At 46.4% G+C, this 20,513-nt stretch overlaps 1 protein-coding gene across 3 annotated transcripts in view; it reads left to right on the forward strand.

Annotated features, from left to right (window-relative positions):
- Positions 1-20,513, forward strand: part of PGM5 (phosphoglucomutase 5) — a 120,886-nt gene that overhangs the window by 67,619 nt on the left and 32,754 nt on the right. For all 3 annotated transcript variants that reach the window (XM_065550481.1, XM_065550480.1, XM_065550482.1), the window contains exons 7-9: positions 2,344-2,459; positions 17,617-17,752; positions 19,088-19,271. In XM_065550481.1, the coding sequence (XP_065406553.1) occupies positions 2,344-2,459; positions 17,617-17,752; positions 19,088-19,271 (436 nt within the window). The remainder of the gene's footprint in view (positions 1-2,343; positions 2,460-17,616; positions 17,753-19,087; positions 19,272-20,513) is intronic.

Below are 20,513 nucleotides of genomic sequence, written 5' to 3' on the forward strand. Positions count from 1 at the left end.
TATCAGTCCTAATTGCTTTCAATAGCACTTTTAGGCACTTTTTGAAAATTCTACCTTTTGATACTTGATTTACAGATGTGAAGAATCTATTTTTATCTCCTGCTGAAAAAAATATCAACTCCTTAAAATTTGATTGGTGTTGTTTAACAAATAATGCATCACTTTAATTTACATGTGAGTTGTAAGAGTTGGGGTATGATATAGCCACCTGTATTTCCAATTGGAGCACTGGCTGCTGTTGGATCTACTGCCCTTCAAGGGAACAGAGATGTGTCAGAGGTAAAAAGCCATAGGGTTCTAGGAGGAGAGGCAAGTGTTAATGGACAGAACTCTGAATCAGCTGGGCCTTCTTAGCCTCCTAAAAAGGCACCTGGAGCAGTTATAAAGGGAGAGAAGACAGCTGCTAGGGATGGCTCAATAGACAGGCTGCTGGCCCGAGGTCAGGGACTGGCTGACTGAACTGTATTCTAGTATTCACCTTTTGGAACGAAGGAATTTAAAGACTGCTCTTTGTGCTACAAGATGGGAGTTGAAAACTGATTTTAAGTCTGTGCTTTGCCCTTCTCTTGGAGTAAGAGAGATCCACAGATTCGGCTAGCTCTTCCTTTGGAGCAAGAAGGGATTTAAAGACTATATTTCCTTTTTTTTTGTTCAGCCTGTCTAAGGGATCTTTGTCTCTGCTTCCTGGAGAGGATCCAGGAACTGTGCCAGTGGAAAACTAGCTGAACTCCAGGGTCCTTCCTTGGGGAACAGGGACTGTCTCTTTCTGTGTTTGTACTGCACCCGCCACAATGGAGTCCCCATCCCAATGGGTATCTTTGAGTGCTACTATAATATAAATATTTAATAATGAAGACTGTGGTCTGGAGGACTGAAGAGAGCTCGGGGTAGACCTGCCAGACTATTGCTTTAGTTTGGGGCTCAAGGTTGGAACTCCAAAGCACTGGAAATGGCTGGAGTTCTTTTCTTTCCCTGGCATCAAGGAACTGCAAGAAGCTGACTCTGTGCCAGGAATTGGAGGGTATTTATTCAATAACACATAAATGGACTTTGATCAGAGAGAGATGCCTTGTTGATTACTTCTTTGGTATTAGCCCGACAAAGGGATTTTATGTCTAACTTTTTTATGAAAAAAGAATTGTTCTAGAGAAGAGACTCATCTTTTTGTATATGCAGCTAAACCTAGGTGAAGCTGATCATCAAGGCCTTTACACACATGCTTAACTTGACTATCATGAGCAATCCCATTGATTTCACCACTCCTGATTACAAGCTAAGCACTCATGTCGGTATTTGCAAGTTCAGGTCCTTAATGATCTTCACCTAGATATGGCTACATTTGAAAAAAGTTGAATTGTCTCATCTTGGACATTGCTTCTGTGGGATTGGGACCTGAAAGCAGATGATAATGCAGAAGATAAACAGTGTAGCTGTGTTTATTATTTTAATAAAATGAGCAATAAAAAGATGTAGGTTTTTTAAAAAAATGGGATATACAGTTTAAGACACCAGTCCTACAAACACTCAACATGCACATAACTTTACTGACATGAGTAGGTATGGCTAGGATTAAGTGTCTCAAAGATTGGCACCTAACTTTTTATGTTGAGGGTGTTTCTAGAGAGATAATGCCATGTATTTGAGCAAATCACATTGCTTGACTATCTCTCAAAGCCCATTCTTCTTCTTTAAAAAATAGTAGACATAGAAAATCCTAGACCCAAAATGAAAACAAGCAGACACAGTTAGCAATAAAGAGAGAAGCAACATTAAATTCTCATAAGTCCTCAGTTGGGTCCCAGGAGGGGAATGTATATTGTATTTTATTTGAGAAAGCTAATAAAGGAATAGTTTTATTTTTTTTAAATTTCTGGCAGCTTGAGCATTTATTTATGTGATGCGACTTATAAAATAACAAGTGCCCATCCCATGCTCCAGGCATCTCTACAAAGTGTTCACATAAGATCATACAATAAACTGCTCTGCCCATTCCTATTGTTGTGACTAACCATTGCTCACTGGCAAAAATCAGGGCACTAATAAAGCTCCTCAGACTGAGTTTCCCACAGATACACAAATAAAGACAAGCTTTGCATTGTGTCCAGAGGGTTAACACAACCAAACCCTGGGTGAAATAAATTCCACTCAAAGGTCCTTGTGCATGATGCTCTTGCAGTCATTCCCTTTTGTTTACCTCAAAGTCCATTTCTAAATGTGTTTGAGGTATGGTAAGACCCAGAACATCACTCCCCTGTAGCAATTGATGTGAAATCTTACATCCACCTTTAAATGAATGCACAGTCTTAATCATGGTGGTTGTGTCTTTTTTTTTTTTTTTTTTAGGGTGGCAAAGTCACTGAAAGTCCCTGTGTATGAAACACCAACAGGCTGGAGGTTTTTCTCAAATCTGATGGATTCTGGACGATGCTCACTTTGTGGAGAAGAAAGCTTTGGCACTGGTAAGAAATCCAGCAACAACATAGAGCCTTTACTCTGCTTATTCTCTTGTGGGATATTGGGCACAAACCTTTTCATTCAGTGATAGGAAGACAGCAAATTAATTCCCTGGCATGATTGACCAGTGGACTTTCAAAAGTTCAAATTTGGATAGGTGACTTTTAAGGTCTGGCAGGTTTCAGAGTAGCAGCCGTGTTAGTCTGTATCCGCAAAAAGAACAACAGGAGTACTTGTGGCACCTTAGAGACTAACAAATTTATTAGAGCATAAGCTTTCGTGGACTACAGCCCACTTCATATGCATCCGAAGAAGTGGGCTGTAGTCCACAAAAGCTTATGCTCTAATAAATTTGTTAGTCTCTAAGGTGCCACAAGTACTCCTGTTCTTCTTTTTAAGATCTGGGTGCCACATCACCTGTGTATGAAATATCAGAGTTTCAGCATCAAAAACAGTAGGCCAAACTTCTTCTGAGGGGCAGGGTGAGCTGCCTGCCATTCCATTCTTGAACGGCACAGAACCCAGAAAAATTTCTCTTGGTCCTACTGCAAAAACAATTTTTTCCTCACTGGCTGTGCCAGCAATTTGATGGATTTTGTGCATGTGTATATGGTCATTATGTGTATTAATTATGAGTATCTGTGCATTAAACTGAAACTGTTGCAGGTGTCTCTGTTTAGAACATTGTCTGGTTTTCCAATAGTTCTAGTGACAGAAAGAACTCTGTAATAAAAGCACTTTAATGTCATCCAGTCAGTAGCCACATTTGCCCAAAGAAATTGTCCCTCCTCTGCCTCATTAGTTAATGAAACCAGTGAGTGGCATACAAAATGCAAAGCAAATATGAATAGCCCATCAGAAACATAGGATTGCTAGCTCCAGCACGTTCTGCAAACATGTGAAACATCTGTCTATGCAATCTGTAAGTTTTGTATTTAAAGGTATTTGTGGGGGTATGGAAATAACTGAATAAACTCCACTGTGTGTTTGTCTCCTCCTTATTCCTAAATGTGTTGAGGAGTGCATCTCACCGCAGTTCTTAAAAAAAATCTTGACTCTGGATAACGGTTTTAGCATAGAAGTATATCTGAATAGCTAGACTGTTAGTCTGTAAGTTTAATTATTTTGTATTTTGGTAAGAATTCTAGGAAGTTCTTTGATGCTTGGAATTATTTTCTGTTATAGATTTTCACAGAAAAGCAAACACCAGGCATTCATGTGGCTATTTTTCAAAGGGCAGTCTACACAGTCCTTGGACCTTAGAGGACTCGGAAAAGAGGGGGCATTTTAAAGGAGACTGGGAAGTTTATTTCCTTTCAGAATATGCTCTCATTTGTCTCTGCCCAAATTCTCTGGATGCTGAGGCTTCAGCTGGGAGACCCTGAGATTTTTAAACCAGATGGCTATCTAATGTTATACCATTAATCTAGTGCTTCTCTCCCTGTTTCTAAATGTCATAGGTTCCCTCTTCCATCCAAGGTCAGTCACACTTCTGCAGCCTTCCCATGGGACTCTTGTGCCCCTCTGGCCACTGATCCAGCAAAATAACCAGCGCCTGAATTGATAGGAAAGCCCCATGCATAGGTGGTGGAGGGTTGACTTGCTTGTGACTGGAATTTTCAAAGGAGCCTAAGAGAGTCAGGCACCCAACTGCCATGGACTTTCAATGGATCTGGGCACCCAACTGCGTTAGACCTCTTTGAAAATACTAGCTTATGTGACCAACAGGCATAGAGTTTTCCCTACCACATGCAAGTCCATCTGTGGAGTTAGTATAGTGGTGGTTCCACACAAGTCTGAGCCCTTACTGACTTCCAGTATCTTATCCCCTTACTTAAGTTGAAAGATATTTGAACAAATTATAGTGATAACCCCCCGCCCCCTTCAGCCTTTAGAGGAGGTTTTGGAACAAACTGATAAACTAAACAGTAATAAGTCACCAAAACCAGATGGGAGGAAGGAACTCAAATGTGAAATTGCAGAACAACTAACTAGTTTTTAACCATCATTTAAATCAGCTTCTGTACCAAATGACTGGAGAATAGCTACTGTGACGCCAATTTTAAAAAAGGCTCCATAGGTGATCCTGGCAATTATAGGCTGGTAAGCCTGACATCAGTACTGGGCAAACTGGTTGAAACTATAGTAAAGAACAAAATTGTCAGACACGTAGGTTAACATAATTTGTTGGGGAAGAATCAGCTGTTACCATAGGTGCCAACTCCGTGGGTGGTCTGGGAAAAATTAGTGGGTGTTCCTCACCCACCAGCGGCCAAGCTCCCCACCGCCTCTGCCTCCTCCCCCCCCCCGAGGATGCTGCGTCCCCACTCCTTCCCCTCCCCCTCCTCGCTGCCTAACAGCTGTTTGGCGGTGCTTAGGTCTTTCCAGGAAGGAGGGGGAGGAGCGGGGACGCTACGCGGTCAGGGGAGGAGGTGGAGAAGAGGTGGGGCAGAGGCGGCGACTTGTGGGAAGGGGGTGGAATGGGGGCGGGAAGGGGGCAGGAACTTTGGAGAAGGGGTGGAATGGGGGCAGGGCGAGGGCAGTGCCGGGGCGGGAAGAGGCGGGGCAGGGGCGGGGCTAGGGGTGGGGAGGGGTCGAGCACCCACTGGGCAGAGGGGAAGTCAGTGCCTATGGCTGTTACCACTCAAGAAAGAGATCTTGGAGTCATTGTAGATAGTTCTCTGAAAACATCCACTCAATGTGCAGCGGCAGTCAAAGAGGTGAATTGAATGTTGGGACTAATTAAGAAAGCGATAGATAATAAGACAGAAAATATCATATTGCTTCTATATAAATCCATGGTACACCCATGTCTTGAATACTGCATGCAGAATGGTTGCCCCATCTCAAAAAAGATATATTGGAATTGGAAAAGGTTGAGAAGAGGGGAACAAAAATGATTAGGGATATGGAACAGCTTCTGTATGAGGAGAGATTAATATGACTGGGACTTTTCAGCTTGGAAAAGAGACTAATAAGGGAAATGATAGAGATCTATAAAATCGTGACTGGTGTAGAGAAAGTAAATAAGGAAGTATTATTTATTCCTTCTCATAACACAAGAACTAGGGGTCACCAAGTGAAATTAGTAGGCAGCAGGTTTCAAACAAACAAACGGAAGTATTATTACACACAGTCAACCTGTGGAACTCCTTGCCAGAGGATGTTGTGAAGGCCAAGAGTATAGCAAAAAAGAACTAGGTAAGTTCATGGAGGATAGGTCCATCCATAGGCTATTTGAGCATAAGCTTTCATGGGTAAAAATACCTCACTTCTTCAGATGGATCTTATGCCCAAATAAATCTGTTAGTCTTTAAGGTGCCACCTTGTTGTTTTTGTGGATACAGACTAACGTGGCTACCTCCTGATACTTGACACCATAGGTTATTAGTCAGGATGGACAGGGATGGTGTCCATAGCCTCTGTTTGCCAGAAGCTGGGAATGGGCGACAGGGGATGGATCACTTGATGATTACCTGTTCTGTTCCCTCTGGCGCACCTGACATTGGCCACTGTCGGAAGACAGGCTACTGGGCTAGATGGACTTTTGGTCTGACCCAGTATGGCTGTTCTTATGTTCAGCCTCCCTCCCACAATGAACCCTGCCAGTGTGGTTCCTGACTCATTCACGAGTGGTAAGCAGGGCCAGCTCCAGGCACCAGCTTGCCAAGCAGGTGCTTGGGGTGGCCACTTGGGAGAGGGGTGGCACGTCCACCTATTCCACAGCAATTCGGCGGACGGTCCCTCACTCCCGCTCGGAGCGAAGGACCTTCCGCCGAATTGCCGCCGCAGATCACGATTGCGGCTTTTTTTTTTGCGCCGCTTGGGGCGGCAAAAACCCTGAAGCCGGCCCTGGTGGTAAGGACTGCAGGCAGCAGAAACTGTTACTTTTTCACACAGAAAGGGGAAGGATTGTGGTCACTTGCCAATTTAAAGGAACAGCGCCAGAAAAAATACATGATTATGCTGTAAAAAAATAAAAACCAACAGTATTTCCATACTACATAGCATGTAAATATGCATGAATTACCCTTGGAGACTGGGTTTTGCTAAGGACAGTGCTGGCCAATGAGTGTCCTGAGCACAGATGGTCTGTAACCCTGCAGGTCATTAGAAAGTTCTGAGGGACCCAGAAGCAGCAGAGTGTGGAATGTCAGCCCTTTCAAAGGACCCAAGTGCATGTATTCCAAGGGCTAAGCCAGGGGTGGGCAAACTATGTCCTGCAGGCCGGATTCGGCCCGCTGGCCATTTTAATCTGGCCCTTGAACTCCCGCTGCAGAGTGGGGTCTGGGGCTTGCCCCCCTCCGGTGCTCCAGTTTGGGAGCAGGATCAGGGGCTGCTCCACGTGGCTCCCAGAAGCCGCGGCGTGGCCCTCCTCCGCCTCCTATACACTCCAATGGCCCCTTTCGGTGCTCCAATGGGAGCTGCAGGGGCAGTGCCTGTGGCCGGGGCAGCATGCAGAGCCGCCTGGCCGCACCTCCACATAGGAGCCAGAGAAAGGACATGCCACTGCTTCTGGGAGCCGCTTGAGGTAAGCACCGCCCTGAGCCTCCCCCTGCGCTCCTAACCCCCTGCTCCAGACCCGATCCCCCTCCTGCCCTCCAAACTTCTCAATCCCAGCCCAGAGCACCCTCCTACGCCCCAAGCCCCTCATCCCCAGCTCCAGCCTAGAGCCCGCACCCCCAGCCGGAGCCTGCACCCCTTACCACACCTCAACCCCTTGCCCCAGCCCTGATCCCCCTCCCACCCTCTGAACCCCTCGGTCCCAGCCCAAAGCAGCCTCCTACACCCCAAACTCCTCAGCCCCACCCTAGAGCCTGCATCCCCAGCCAGAGCCCACACCCCACCCGCCTGCCGCAGCCCGAAGCCCCCTCTCACACCCTGAACTCCTCATTTCTGGCCCCACCTTGGAGCCCTTATCCCCAACCAGAGCCCTCACCCCCCCCCCCCCCGCACTCCAATCCCAATTTTGTGAGCATTCATGGCCCGCCTTACAATTTTTATTCCCAGATGTGGCCATCGGGCCAAAAAGTTTGCCCACCCCTGGGCTATGCTGACTCTGATTGGAATATAGAGGGCATCATGTCTCTGGATTGGGCCCTCTAAGTTCCCTTTTACCCAGTCTCATGGGTGCTAGGGATGATCCTGCCCCACTGTGTGACTGTGTCTCACTGAGGGAAAGGAAGCTCGTTTGATGGTCACACACCATCAAAGACACAAAGCTTGTCTTCTCCTCTGAACCTCTGTCTTCCTTCCTTGTCTTTGGCCTCCTTCCCTGGACTTGCTTCATTATGTAGAGCAGGGGCAGGCAAACTTTTTTGGCCTGAGTGCCACATCGGGTTTCCGAAATTGTATGGAGGGCCGATTAGGGGAGGTTGTGCCTCCCCAGACGGCCAGGCGTGGCCCGAACCCAGTTCCCTATCTGACCCCCCCCCCCCCGCTTCTCGCCCCCTGACGACCCCCTGCTGGGACTCCTGCCCCATCCAACCCACCCTGTTCCCTGACTGCCCCAACCCCTGTCCCCTGACCGCCCCCAGACCCTCCACCCCTGACTGCCCCCCGCCGCCCCATCCAACCCCTCCTCTGATTCCTGACTGCCCCCCGGGACCCCTGCCCCATCCAACCACCCCTTCTCCCTGACCGCCCCCAGAACCCCTGCCCCTGATTGCCCCCCACCGCCCCATTCAACCCCCTGTTCCCCGCCCTCTGACCGCCCTGACCCCAATCCACAACCCCGCCCCCTGATCACCACCCCAAACTCCCCTGCCCTCCATCCAACCCCTCATCCCGCTTCCTGCCCCCTTACCGCGCTGCCTGGAGCACCGGTGGCTGGCGGCGCTACAGCCACGCCACCCAGAGCAGCAGGACAGGCAGCCGTGCTGCCCGGCTGGAGCCAGCCATGCCACCACGCAGCACAGAGCACCGGGTCAGGCCGGGCTCGGCAACTGCGCTGCCCAGCAAGAGCTCGCAGCCCCGCCACCCAGAGCATTGCTCCAGTGGGGGGGCAAGCTGAGGCTGTGGGGGAAGGGGGACAGCAGTGGAGGTGCCGGGGGCTAGCCTCCCGGGCCAGGAGCTCAGGGGCCGGGCAGGAGGGTCCCATGGGCCATAGTTTGCCCACCTCTGATGTAGAGCCTCAGTGTGATCAGATGCTGTACTGCAGCCTTTCCCCAGGTCTGTCCCTGATTTCTCAAACCACTACTGACTCCCCTTTACCTCACAGCAGTATGTGTGCCCCCAGGTCTTTCCATATCCTTCCCTAATCCCGACTCTCCCTCTTCCCGGTACCAATCCCGTAAACTCTTGATAAATCCTCTCTGTTTCTCATGTGTAGTTGGGGGTGACAGCTGTGTTAAGAGTGCACAAACTGCCTCAAACAGTCTGTGGGATGGCTGCTGCTTGAGTTCCATAACCTGTGCATCCTGGCCTACTAACTGTGGAGCACCTGCAGCAGTCCTGAGCCACCACTTCATGGTGCTCAAGCCATTGGTTGCTCAGGCAACTTGGGTGCAGTCAAATACTAGCTTTGAAAGGCCCCAGGGTGCCCAGTTTCCACTTGAACTGCTAGATTGCACCCAAATGGCTCTTTGCATCAACCAAGTTCTGAAATGTTATGTCCGCATCTTTCTGCCTCAGTTTCTCCATCTGCCAATTGATTTTAATAAGTCTTACCTATCTGAACTGACATGAAACTTGTTTGTAAAACACTTTGAAATCTTCAGATGAACAGTGCTTTATAAATGCAAAGTATTTTATTAATAAGTATGTGTATTATTATACTATGAGCCTTTTCTCTTTTATGTAGTGTCCTAGACTACACTGCCCTTCACCAATTTCTGCTTGCACTGGGAATTTGAGTCCGTGTTAAGACTTTCTCCTTAATGATCTCACTATAGAGATAGGAAACTTGGCAGTTCTTTAGGTTTCAGAATTTCATATTTAAAGGAATTTACCATCCAGTTGGCCAACACAAATGACCTTGCTACTCTGTAAAAGCAAGAGGGGTTTTACAGGCCTGCATCTAAATTATCACATTTATTGTCATACTAGCCTGACAGAACCATTCACTTTTAAGTGCTATGTCCAGGTAATACAACCCAGCTGTAGTTCCCAAATAATGCAATCCCCTGGTGTTATAACAAAAAGAGATTTCGCAGTGGCCAGTAAATAAAAGCAAATTTTCTGCTATAAAAGGACAAAAGATTTTTGAAAACATCCCATAGAGCTGTGTTTCCCAGACTTGTTTTCTGGCAGCTAATCTTGGAGTTGAACCAATGCATTAAAAACTTCTTCCATTTTTGTAGTGGTGTGGGGAGTTTGTCAGATGAGGTTAGTAATTTGTTAGTATTATGAGTAATACCCAAGACACAGTTCAGAGAAAGGCGGCGACAGCAGCAGCAATTCTTATCTAAATTTCATCAGCAAACTATTAATCAGAATTAGGAAATCTATGTACTTGATTTATCTTGCTTATATGCACCTTGGCAAATGCTGCATCTCATTTTCACACATTTTCATACTTCAGCTCTAAACTTCCATATGTCAGCAACCAGAGGCTTTCTGCCACAAGCTTAATAGAAAGAAAAGCTAAGAGAGGTGGAGTAGATGTTCTATTGCTATAAAAAAGACCTAAAGAGCTGTATGCAGATCTCAATTACATTAGTGTAAAACCAGAGTAATTTCATTAGCTTAAATGGTGTAACAGAGATAAGAATGTGGCCCCAAAAATCTTAGTTTCCTTAAAATATCAGCATGCTGTCGACCACTGGAAGAGGAAGAGTTTGTAAGATACAAGGGAAGTGCAAACAAAATAATTTCCCATTAATGCTAATCATTTTTTTCAGTTTGATTTTGTTTTTAAAAATTGCATTTGGAGAAATAATGTCCCTGATAGCATTGACTAGCATAATTTGGGACAAAACAAGAAGATATTTATTTTCATGCATATTATTATTATTTATTAAAATAGTGCTTCAAGCTCTTACTTCGTGTTGAGGCCCTATTGTGGTAGGCAATGTACAAAGACACAGTAACAGACACAGTCTCTGCCCCAGACAGCTTACAATACCGGGTCTATTAAAACAGGACAATTTTTGCACCCATTGACACTCTTTGCAAGCTCATTCTGTATGTGGGATTACACTTCAGTGTAAAACTGCATGGTATTTGTACTATTTAAATTGAGTAGTTATTATTGCTTTAATTAAGCATGTCAAAGGTTAGGTAAGTATAAGAGAATAGACAGACACAAATGTGTTATCTCTGCTATTAAGCTGCCCTTCCTGCCTTTCAGCCAATCTCTTCATTGAAGCACAGGCCAGACTTCACTAGTGTTTCAGGGTTTTTCAAGGAAAGAATTATACAGAATTAAACCTAGAGGCATAGTACGTTGAACTCAACAAGATGGAAGCAGCAGTACTGGTGTTACAGACCTTGAAATAGAGCGTATACGCTGTTGTTGTGCATCTTTAATTTGATTAGGTTATAAAAGTAGTGCAGATCTCATATTCCTCCTTACCCATACACTGATCCATGGCTACTGGACAACCAATTAGCATGATGTAGAATGTGTGAACTGAAGTGTAGCCATGTGCGCTCAGTATGGCGCTCTGTCCCCTCAGTGGTGGATGGGGCACCTAGTGATGGGGACTGTGCTCCAACCCTGGATAAGAGGGGTTGGTCTATTAGCTCAGGCAGTAGGGGCTCATGTATTAAGATCTAGCGGTCCCAGCTTTGATCGGTGCCAACAATCCACCCATGGACATTGGTGTTACAAAAGTAAAGATACCATTAGTCAAACTGAGGTGGGAAATGGCAACCGGCTTCATGCAAAACACTGCACGTTTTTCAACTAGATCAATAGGAATAATTAAGAGGTAGAAAGCCAAGAAAACCAGAGGGTATAGTAAGTTAAGTACACATTCAACTAGCAGAAGTAATGGTTTTAAAGCTGCTAAAAGAAATAAGGGCAATGAATAAAACAAACATGCATGGAAATAATAAGCTGACAGAAATGCTGAGGAAGGGAAAGCAGTGTTAAAAGATGAGAGAGAATGACCAACAGGCTTTGCGAGATGCCAACAGTCTAGTAGGGTTTGTTTTTATTGTAAAAGAAAATGACTCCTGCTGTACACACAGAATTATTGTTGTACTCAGAACAGGCTGGCATTTTTACTGGTAACTTTGGATTCTGGAGAATCTGCATTGCTTTCAGTTTTTCCGTCCATGCTTTTGCCACCACTTTTCTTTCCTCCATTCCCTTTTCTGTAGTGGCACCATGCTGTTTGTCCTCCTGAAGGACATGCAAAGGTCACAGAACATGCCAAAGCTGCTACGTGGATCAGAAGAATGATACATGTATATGCTCACCCCTCTTCATGGAAATTTATGAGCTCAGGCCATGCCAACATAAGGCTTGGAACATACAGAGACCATTCCAAAAATTCCTCTGCCCATGTTTCACTGGACCATTTTGGTTCAATAAAATGCACATGAAGTATTTGGTAAATCAAAATGCAACTCATCTTTGGTATTTAGTTCAGTTTTCATACAGATAAGATGATGTACAGGGCATTTTGCTGAATGATTTTACGATATGTGTCTAACAAATCATGCTGTGTAGAAGGTTATGTAACAAAGGAATGTATGATTTGTCACATCAGATCAGATCATTGGTGCATTTAGTTGTATACCCTGCCTCTGTTTGTTGCTAATATCGTATAAGTGTTTGTACAGCTCCCCCATAATTGTAATATCTGAAAGCCTAATACTTGATGTTTCAGTACCAGGGCTCAGCAGTCCTGTCTAGCCCATAATAACATACCTGGAGTGGAAGGTGAGGCTCCTTTCTGATCTTCTGGTGAATAGCTTATTCCTAGGCCCTACCAAATTCATGGCCATGAAAAATGCGTCACGGACTGTGAAATCTGGTCTCCCGCAGTGAAATCTGATCTCATGGGGGAGACCAGCATTTCTCAGATTGGGGGTCATGACCACAGGTGCCGACTTTCCAATGTGCCAGGGAGTGCTGTCCCTTGTAGCTGCCTCAGACCCCGCCCCCATTCCCCCCCTTCCTCCAAGGTCCTGCCCCCGGCCTGCCTCTTCCCAACCCTGCTCCGCCCCCACCTCTTCCTGCCCCATTCTGCCCCTTACCCCCAGCACGCTGCGCCCTCGCTCCTCCCTCTCTTTCCCAAAGCCTCATGCATGCTGTGAAACAGGTGATCGCGGCGGACGGGAGGCGCAGGGAGGGAGGCGTAGGTGCTGATCAGCGGGGCCGCCGGCAGGTGTCAAACACTGAGGGGCAGGGGCAAGCTGATGGCAGGGCTGCCAGTGGGTGCTCAGCACACATCATATTTTCCCCCTGGGTGCTCCAGCACCAGAGCACTCACACAGTCGGTGCCTATGGTCCTGACCTAAAGGGGAGTTTCGGGATGGTCACAAGGTTATTTTAGGGGGGTTGTGGTATTGCCACCCTTACTTCTGCGCTGCCTTCAGAGCTGGGCAGCCGGAGAGCGGTAGCTGTCAGCTGCCTGGTCGAAAAGGGACCCTGGTGGCTCCGGTCGGCACTGCCGACCGGGCCATTAAAAGTCCAGTTGGAGGAGTTGTGGGGTCTCGGGGCTAAGGCAGGCTCCCTGCCGACTGACTAGCTCTGCACGGCTCCCGGAAGCAGCCACCAGATCCTTGCGGCCCCTAGGCACATGGGCAGCCAAGGAGGCTCTGAGCGCTGTCCCTGTCCTGAGTGCTGGCTCTGCAGCTCCCATTGGCCGGGAACTGAGACCAATGGGAGCTGCAGGGGCAGAGCCTGTGGGCATGAGTGCAGTGCGTGGAGCCTCCCCGGCTGCCCAGGTGCCTAGGGGCTGCAGGGACCTGGTGGCTGCTTCCTGGGAGCCGTGGTAAGCGCCATCAGGACCCCACATCCTCCCACACACCCCAACCCCCTCACCCGGTCCTGAGCCTTCTCCTGCACCCGTGCCCCAGCCTGGAGTCCCTTCCTGCACCAAGCTCCCTCCCAGAGCCCACACACCCCCACCCCAGCCCTGAGCCCACTCCTGCATCTCAACCCCCTTGTCCCGGCCCCACCCCAGAGCCCATACCCCTAGCTGGAGCTTGCACCCCCTTCCTGCACTCTGAAACCCTTGGCCCAAGCCTGGAGCCCCCTCCTGCACCCCAAACCCTTCATCCCCAGCCCCACCCCCGAGCCTGCACCCCCCAGCCGGAGTCCTTACTCCTCCCACACCCCAACCCCCTGCCCCAGCCCAGAGCCCTTTCCCACACCCTGAGCTGCTCATTTTTGGCCCCACCCGGAGCCTGTACCCCAAGCCCAGAGCCCATACTCCCCCACACCCTAACCCCCTGCCCAGCCCGGAGCCCTTTCCCACACCCCAAACCCCACATCCCCGGCTCCACCCCAGAGCCCACATCCCCAACCCCCTGCCCCAGCCCGGTGAAAGTGAGTGAAGGTGGGGGAGAGCAAGCGACAGAGGGAGCAGGGATGGAATGAGCAGGGGAAGGGCCTTGGAGAAGGGGCGGGGTAGGGGCTGGGCAGGAGAGTTCAGTTTTATGCTATTAGAAAGTTGGCCACCCTACATGCCACTCTTACTTATGTGTTGCTTCCTTCAGAGCTGGGCAGCCAGAGCGTGGTGGATGCTGAATGCGGGACCAGCTCTGAAGGCAGCAGCACAAAAGTAAGGTTGTCAGTAACATACCATGCCATACTTACTTCTGCGCTGCTGCTGTCGGCAGCTCTGCCTTCATAGCTGGGCTCCCAGCCTGCAGCTACCACTCTACAACCCTCCTCCCACACACACACAATTCCTTTTTTCTCAGGACCCCTACAATTACAACACTGTGAAATTTCAGATTTAAAGAGCTGAAATCATGAAATTTACGATTTTTAAGAGCCTATGGCCGTGAAATTGACCAAAATGGACCGTGAATTTGGTAGGGCCCTACTTATTTCCTAAGAAATTAGATTTGCTTTACTTTATTATGTGAAATTACAGGGCTACAAGTGCTCATAAAATTATCCTGCCCTATTTATTCTTCTTATTCAATATTTATATTATACAATCATAGAAAGAGAAGGCTGCAAGGGACTTTGAGAAGTCATCAAATCCAGCCCTCCTGCGCTGAGGCAGGACCGCATACACCTACACAATATTATGGGAGCATCGAGGGACTCTAACCAAGGGTCACAATTGTGTTGTAGTAGCAGCATCTCGACGCCCCAACCAAGACTGGACTCCCATTGTGCGGAGTGCACTACTAAAAGACACTCCCAGCCCCAAAAGTTCACGTACTACATAGAGAACACAGTCAAGGGGGAGGAGAAAGGAAGTATTATTACCATTGTGCTGGACATGGTGCAAACACAAAAGTGCCCACATTCCCTGCCTGAAAGAGCTTTTAAACTCAGTTCCGTTATCTAACTCTCTGGCCTCCTATGTCAGTGAGCTTCACATACTTGACCATAATCTGTAAGAGACCGATTTTTTTTTTTGTATCTTCTAGAAACATTAACTTTTGCTTTTATTGGCTTTTTTCATGATTTCATTTATGCAACGTAGACATTACATGAATGTAGTCATCTGTATTTAATTTCCATGTTTCTCTTTAACTATGTTAGCATTTAAGTGGCTGCAGTTAGAATCTGAAATTCACACCTCACTGAATTGAATGGGACAGGAGAGGTGTGAGTGGCCACCTCTTGTAATTGTTTTCATGTGCACAGTGCTATGTTGGCGGGAGAACTTCTCCCACCAGCATAGCTTCTGCCGCTCAGAGAGGTGCTTTTATTATTCCGATGGGAGAGTATCTTCACCAGACACGCTCCTGCAGCGCAGCTGTATCGGTGCCGCAGCGCAGCTGTATTGGTACAGCTGCCCCTCTGCAGCACTGTATGTATAGACATGGCCTTAGCAGCAGTGCATCAATTTATATTGTGACAACTATATACCTTCATAATGCAGAAAAAAGACAGAAATCTTATTAAATGGAAGGACAGGATTTTACAGGATATTGCAGAAAGCAACAAAATTGCAAACTGATCTTGAGATTGCAGGATTTATGTTCTGTTTGGTTTTTTTCACGCAGAGAATTTTATCCTCTCTGTTTGACTTTTGGGCTAGAGGCTTTTGCTGAATGTTTTTCAGTGGCACGGAATGTCCCCCAGGCAGATTGTCCAATCAGCTGCCCTTATGGCCGTCTAATCAGGGTAGGCAGATAGACTATGCAGTGAATTCATAAAGGAGGCAGAGCTTCATGTGGATGGTGCCTGCTCTGAGCAAGCCTAGCCACTGTGCCATTAAACGTCTCAGTTGGTGCAGTGGCAGTGTAGACAGCAAGTGATGACATAACAGTTGCTATGCTGCAGTTAGTCCTAGCACCACCTTCCCCGGGCACTGCTTGGCTTTGTCATTCTGTTCAAGTCTCTGTAGTCTGTTAACATAAAGTCAAGTTTTCTGGAAGCCCTCATCTGTATAAACTGAGCAGCACGTTTCTTAGATCTCATTGCATTCTCATTCTCACCAGTATCTACGCTTTTGCAGTTTCTGCATAACCTATCTGCTTTGAGTATGTATCTCAGAAGAAGCATGTTGCAGGTTGGCCCAAGGCAGATATTAGGGCAATTATGAACATCTGGGCAGACAAGGAGATGCAGTTGCAGCTGAACTCTGTAATTTGGAGTATTCTGCTTAATTACTCGGAGTTGGCTCGTCTGATCTGGCCCAGTTATGGGAAACCGTCCCGATTATGTATATCAGGGGTTGGCACCCTGCGTCACGTGTGCCAATTTTTACTGGCACGCTGCTGCCAGCCGGGGACCCGGCCACCGGCCTTGCTCAGCCCACTGCTGGCCTGCGTGAACAGAACCCCCGGCCAGCAGCAGGCTGAGCAGGGCCGGCAGCCAGGACTCCGGTTGTCAGGAGCCGGCAGATGGAACCCCACACCGGCAGCAGGCTGAGCCGCTCAGGCCACCGCCGGTCTGGGGTTCTGTCCGCCGGCCCCTTGCCAACCGAGGTCTCGGCTGCCAGCCCCGCTCAGCCCGCTGCTGGCCTGAGTGTACGGAACCCCCGGCTGCAGCAGCTGAGCGGGGCTGGCAGCCGGGACCCCAGCTGGCAGGAGCCGGCAGACGGAACCCCAGACTGGCAGCGGGCTGAGCCGCTCAGCCCGCTGCTGGTCTGGAGTTCCAGCCGGGATCCCGGCCATCGGCCCTGCTCAGCCTGCTGCCGGCCTGGGATACCAGCCACTGGCCCCGCTCACCTCGCTGCTGGTCTGGGGTTCCAGCCGCTCGGCCCCCTGCCGGGTGGGGTCCGGGCTTCCAGCCCTGCTCAGCCCTCCTGCTGGCCTGGGGTACCGGCAGCCAGCCCGGGGCTTGGTCCCAGCACTCTGCAGACCTTATAAAAAATTACACTACAATTAGCTTAAAAACTTTGTTTGTATATTCCAGTAATCGTTAAACCATGTATAATGTTATTACATAGTTTTGATGAAACAAAGTAGTTGTACTTATGTGCCTGTGCTTAATTTGTATTTTCGATGATTTACCTTCTAAAAAAATGTTGCATATCTCGCACCCCCAGAAAGGGCATCTCGCACCCCCAGAGGGTGTGCACCCCCTAGGTTAAGAACCAGTGCACTAAACTGATAAGAACTGTATTTTAATTTAATTTTAAATGAAGCTTCTTAAACATTTTAAAAACATTGTTTATTTTACATACAATAACAGTTCAGTTATATAATATAGACTTGTAGAAAGAGACCTTTTAAAAATGTTAAAATGTATTACTGGCACGCAAAACCTTAAATTAGAGTGAATAAATGAAGACTCTGCACAACGCTTCTGAAAGGTTGCTGACCCCTGATATATATCATCCTGAACAATGATGAGCAGGAATCACAATGGTTAAGAATGTAATAGCATTTACACTCTTGGGAGCCAAGTAATTTCCCATCTTTTGTTGAATTTTAGTAATGTGGATTTTGACCTGTCTGTCTTTTAAACAATTATTTTGGCTGTCAGTCTGGAAAATGTCTGTGTTATTGTTTTACTGTATCTAAAAAAACAAACTGACATGAACTGCTCTATGCTTCTCATCTGGAACTATTGTTGGCATTTTCATTGGTGTATCTGCTAATAAATGTGCATTACTTATTTCTTTTTAGGGTCTGACCACCTCCGAGAGAAGGATGGGCTCTGGGCTGTGCTAGTCTGGCTTTCAATCATAGCAGCTCGAAAGCAGAGTGTGGAACAGATTGTCAGAGACCACTGGACAAAATTTGGCCGCCACTACTATTGCAGGTGCAGATCATTATTACAAAACACAGTAGGTTAGCATGTTCCTAGGACAATTCTGGGGCAAGTTTGGCTTGATTAGCTTTGTTGCTATTAATAGTGAAATGCGTTTAGCAGCACTTCAGGTGTGTGCACAGAATGAAAATCTGCCATAGATTGAACAGCGTTCCTAGGGATGTTAGTGGTCTGTCTCAGCTTTAACTTGAACCAGACTGGCTTGAAGCATAAGTTAAAAAACCAGCGAGGTTTACTCAGTTCTTCATCTTTCAAAGATACATAAATTGAGTGCCAGGCACTCTATTGTATGTGGGCCTTTTTGACAGGACCAACGTCCTGTCCGCTCTCTATAAGGGGTGAAATTCATGGTCCTGCCTAAGGTCTATGCACTTTTAAACTCCTACATAAGATCTCAAAATAGGGCTTAAGTGCGACTTGTGGTGCGTAGACCTTGTGCTGGCTCTCTGTCCAGGGTGAATTTTTACCCTACGGAGATTAAGGAATCCATAAAACGTTTTGTTCCTTAGCAGAGTTCTTTCTCTACCCCTTGACTATTGACCATGCAGTGTGCCTATTGGTTGCTGCCCTGCAGCCCAGAGTTGGCTATGTATCAATGGTGTGGTATTTATATGGCGTGTAACGGATCTCTCTGTGTAAACGGGGTTGTTTGAAAGCAAGTAGTTGTTGTTGCTAATAATATCTCAAAATGTAAAAGTATATCATGTATTTTCTAAGTGGGTTCTGCTAATGCACTGAGGCAGGTGGTTGGTTATTCCAGCTGAAAATAAAAGAGGCGGGAGTGGCTTTCTGAAGGGAAAATATTCAGTGTGTGGTCTGAACAGCCCTGAGATAGAAACTCTAAGGGCAGCCAAGTCTGGGGAGAAGGCCAGAGCTGATAACCTTGTTCTCTTATTGTTAATTCCTTTGCTGCTAACGCCAGACTCCCAGCAGGAGATGACTTTTTGACTCTACACTGTCTGCAGACTTTGTGTTAGTGGCCCAACAAGAGAGCACAGATGTTTCAAGGGGGAGAGGGGTTGAGGGTGGACCTGTCTTTTAAGCATGTAAATGCATTAACCACGTAGGGCACACAGTTTTCTCTTAAACTTAATTGACAGATTTGCACATTTCATGGAATGGAGGACTTAGGAGCACAAAAGTGTGTAAGTAAATGGAAGAGCTGTTTTCATTTGCACTAGGCCCTTCAGTTGCATGCCTGGTTTTCCATGTCTGCAGTAAATTACTAATTGTGAGCATCTCATGCCCTGTGAAAACAGAATCTTTCTGCTGGGTGGAGCTTACATATTTCTTCAGACTACTTTTCTTTTTATTCCTACATGCAAGATTTGATTATGAAGCATTGGAACCCAGAACAGCGTATTTCATAATGAGAGACCTGGAGGCTTTGATCATTGGCAAATCATTCAGTAATCAGCAGTTTGCTGTTGGAAACAATGTCTACCGTGTGGAAAAAACAGACAGCTTTGAATATGTGGATCCCGTAGATGGCACTGTGACCAAAAGACAGGTATGAAAGCAACAAAAGTAATCTTTTCCAAGATAATGGGGAGGTGTGTATGGGGGAGAGGGGAACCGTAATGTTTTACGATACATGCTACTTTTATAGTTATTAACACAAGGACAAAAAAAAACACTTTTTATTTGTAGAATCATGATTTTCTGTGGTTAGTGTAACATATTTGTCGGTACATAGCAGTACTTTTCCCCATTTAAGAATACCTGAAAGTGGAGAATACAGTTAGCTTACTCTCAGTGCACACCACTGAAATCAGTGAGGTCGCGTAGGATGTAAGCAAGGGAGAATTTTACCAACACAGTAGAGCTCAGGTAATAGCAGGTTGCCTAAGAACAAAGCATGGTATCAAGAAGAAATGAAAATCCTTCCTTTTGCTGTTTTCACTCATTCCAATTCAAACTGAAAACATCTGCTGCCTTAAACCACAGTCCAAACTAAATCTTTTGCTCTACAAAATTCATGACATGGTCAATACTATAATATATTTTTTTCCTGGTGGAAATGTGTATAAAGAGACACTGTGAATATAAAGTGTGACTCATATTTAAATATATTCTTTTTTTCATGATTTTCTCTTTCCTAGATTAAAATAAATCCACATTGAGATTAATTTTTAGCAAGAGCTCTTATTCTGGGTTTTCCTCTTCCTTGTTATTTTCCCTTTTTTTTCTTCAAATGTTAACCATTTTTTATGCCTAAAAATATACTGTCTCTTAATATATATATAATCAGATCATCCCACACCATAGCATATATTTGTATGTGTCATACAAAATGCTGATAATCTTCTACTGCATGTATCCTGTTCAGCAACTCTTCTTGACTTGAGTAGCTTGTGAAACAATCTAGCCACTGGTACTGACCCTATAACCAATGTTTTTCTCTGCTGATTGGTTTCTCGGTTCTGGACCTTTCTCACAGTCATATGTGATTGGCGCTAAACTCTTCATTTACTGCTAGACCTTTCATGGGATTTTTTTTTCCCAAAGTGTTCAGCATTGGTTTCGTGGATTTTGACAAACTAAAATGAAGGAACATTTTCATCAGATCTTTTAAAAAATACATTAACTTTTGCAACTTGTGCCAGCCTTGTGCTTTCAATCTCCAGATACAGCATGTTAGGGTTTTTTTAATAGGGTGTAGTCAGACCCCACAATCCTTCTGTGGAAGATAATCAACCTCCAAGGATTTTGCATAGAATCTTACAGAAAATGTCCTCAAGGGGGTATTGCA

Source organism: Chrysemys picta, chromosome 6 (genome assembly GCF_011386835.1).
Source record: "Chrysemys picta bellii isolate R12L10 chromosome 6, ASM1138683v2, whole genome shotgun sequence".
Lineage (NCBI taxonomy): Eukaryota > Metazoa > Chordata > Testudines > Emydidae > Chrysemys > Chrysemys picta.